At 42.8% G+C, this 2500-nt stretch overlaps 1 protein-coding gene across 1 annotated transcript in view; it reads right to left on the bottom strand.

Moving 5' to 3' along the window:
- The window catches only part of LOC122264988 (uncharacterized), a 10759-nt gene that overhangs the window by 3828 nt on the left and 4431 nt on the right, over window positions 1-2500 (bottom strand). Inside the window, exons 5-6 of the mRNA XM_086532502.1 lie at window positions 2100-2198; window positions 1675-1770 (exon numbers count right to left, since the gene is read on the bottom strand). Of these exons, the coding sequence (XP_086388628.1) occupies window positions 1675-1770; window positions 2100-2198 (195 nt within the window). The remainder of the gene's footprint in view (window positions 1-1674; window positions 1771-2099; window positions 2199-2500) is intronic.

Here is a 2500-nt window from a genome sequence, read left to right as displayed (position 1 = left end):
AAGATTTAGTGTATTTGCGTTGCCAATGCAGGTTATCGCCTCCTGCAGCTAATAGTGGTAGAGGTAACAAGAGGAGTGACAGTAATTGCAGCGACAATATAAAACCATTCTGTATATACACCAATAACAAAACATATGAATGCTATCAGAACCGCATTCCTTCACACCCGGAAAGAAGAGAAAGGAAGCTTGGACACGGATTTTTCACACCAATATTCTAAAAAAAAACATGAGAAATGCGTCTTCCAACCTAAAGACATAATGTGATTGATTAGTGAGTACTGTTTTGCCTGGAGAGGCGATCTCCTTTGTGAGCCTGTGCCCTTAAGTGGCTCTCATGAGGCATCGACGCCAGCACTGCGCTAGCGGGAATGCCTGGTGCTTGTTTTTGCCTGATCAGCTAGGAATTGTAAGTCTACAGTAAAAAAAAAAAAAAAAAAAAAAAAAAAAACGTTACTGATTACTATCATTAATATCCGAATGCTAGACTTTATTCACCGAAGAAATCACAGGAGGTTCTGCCCACTTTGCTCAGTCTGGAAGCCTGCTCCTGACAAGCGATTCTGAGGCAGAGATGTCCTTGTATCGTCAGTGTATTTAATTGGCCTATGGCAACTGTTGCAGGTTCGTCATGTTCCAACTATGACAGTTCAATGGCGAATGATTCAAATGTGCTCGAAGGCAATTTCCTCCTGAGGTCTGCTCCTACCGTGCATGGATGTAGGTCCTCCTAATCTTTCCAAGTGTTGTTTGTTCCACGTTATTTCTATCTTTACGATTAATATCATCAAATCGTAATTAATATCATATTGGTAATACCATCAATTCAGTCTGCATTGTTTATCGGCGATTCAAATTGGCTGCCACTGTGGCACATCGCCCTGGTATCAGCTCAACAGCCTGTGTGGTGTCTACATGCATAAGGCCCCTCCTCCTGATAGTGCTCAGGGAGTCAGACGAACAGACATGATAAGACTCATAATGGAAGTGAAAATAATAACACAAGCAATCTGACCGAATTCATAACCCTCTCACAAGTCCTCCATATACTTCAGTCTTTCCCATTTATATCTCGATCTTTCTCCCCTTTACCTCACTTCCAGATTATCCTCACTCGTCCCATCCCATCAATCTTGTACAGAAGACGAGGATAAAACAAGGAGAAGGAGGAGAAAAGCGAGGAAATTCAAACCTATCTCTGCAACTATGCTTGCAAGGCCTTAGCCTGGCTTCACCATCTCTGAGACCCGTTTCAGATGCATTAGGTGTCGCGAGCAGAAAGCAGCAAAATGCTATGGTCGCCACAGCACCCTTTTTAACGCGGTGCAACGTTTTGCTGTCCACATGAAGTGGCACAAGGCTGCATGGCCTGGTTCAGATGCAAGGACCCCTCGCCATCCGCAGGACGATGTGCTTTCCAAAAGGCACTTAGGTCATTGACGGCTGCGGTTCCCCTTTACAGCTCGACGCTTCGTCTGCTGTCAGCGATGGGCGGAAATTTGTCTAAAAGAAGTTGATTAAAAACGGTGAAACTATAAAACATGGTGAGACTAACAGACACGGTCGTGCTAATAGAAACGGTGAGACTAACAAACTTTCTGAGGCTAAAACACTGAGACTAACAAACTGTTTCACTGTTCATCTAACAAATATTGTTAGGCTAACAAAGCTTACCGCCTGCAGTCACATCCAAATCAGCGCCCCTCTCCACCAGGAGCGTGATAATGTCGTAATGGCCACCTATGGAAGCCATCATGAGCGCAGTTCGACCTGAAAGGAAGATTGTCATTCTTAAAATTCCACATGAGGGAGGGAAGAGAGATAGAGAGATAATGAGTGAGAGAGGAGTGGGATAGAAGTGAGAAAGAGAGAGAGATAATGAGTGAGAGAGAAGGGGAGAAAGATGCAAGGGGGAAGGCTGAGAGTAAGGGAGAGAGTTGAAATGACTATGACTTGTTTAATTCTTTTGAATTATCAATTTTTAAATATGATAATGATGATAATCATAATCGAGTCAAATTTTCTTCTTTTCAAACTTTTTTCAACAAAGATTGTTTCCTGATTAGAAGTGGTGGTACTGCGCTTAAGTTTTTACTCACCATTTGTTCTTGCGAGATCGATGTTCGCGTTTTCGTCCAGCAGGAATTCAACCATTGCATACTGGTCATTGGTGGCAGCCTCCACCAGTGCTGTCGTACCTTTAATACAATAACAAGAAAGAAAAAAGATAAGATATTGGTCAATCGCGGGAACCGGTCCCCATTTTGACTCCCCGTGAGCAAAGTCTCTGGGACTCAAAGAACTCAGTGACTCAGTTTGACTGCCTTTCACCTAGCCATGACGACCCTGTTCCTAAGTGAATGCAGAAATACCTATCTGTTCCTGTTTGTTTTGTTTTGAGTTTCCTGAGAGTTAATTGCAAACCTTGAATTAAGTTTGCTCATTTATTAACGGATTGCAAATTGAGGCTCTCGCTGCTGAGGGAATATTTATCAAGTAA

Source organism: Penaeus japonicus, unplaced genomic scaffold, assembly GCF_977035675.1.
Source record: "Penaeus japonicus unplaced genomic scaffold, GWHDUDI00000001_assembly GWHDUDI00000037, whole genome shotgun sequence".
NCBI classification, from domain to species: Eukaryota; Metazoa; Arthropoda; class Malacostraca; order Decapoda; family Penaeidae; genus Penaeus; species Penaeus japonicus.
The sequence above is the reverse complement of the archived record's forward strand: the minus strand, read 5'-3'. Positions and strand labels throughout refer to the sequence as shown.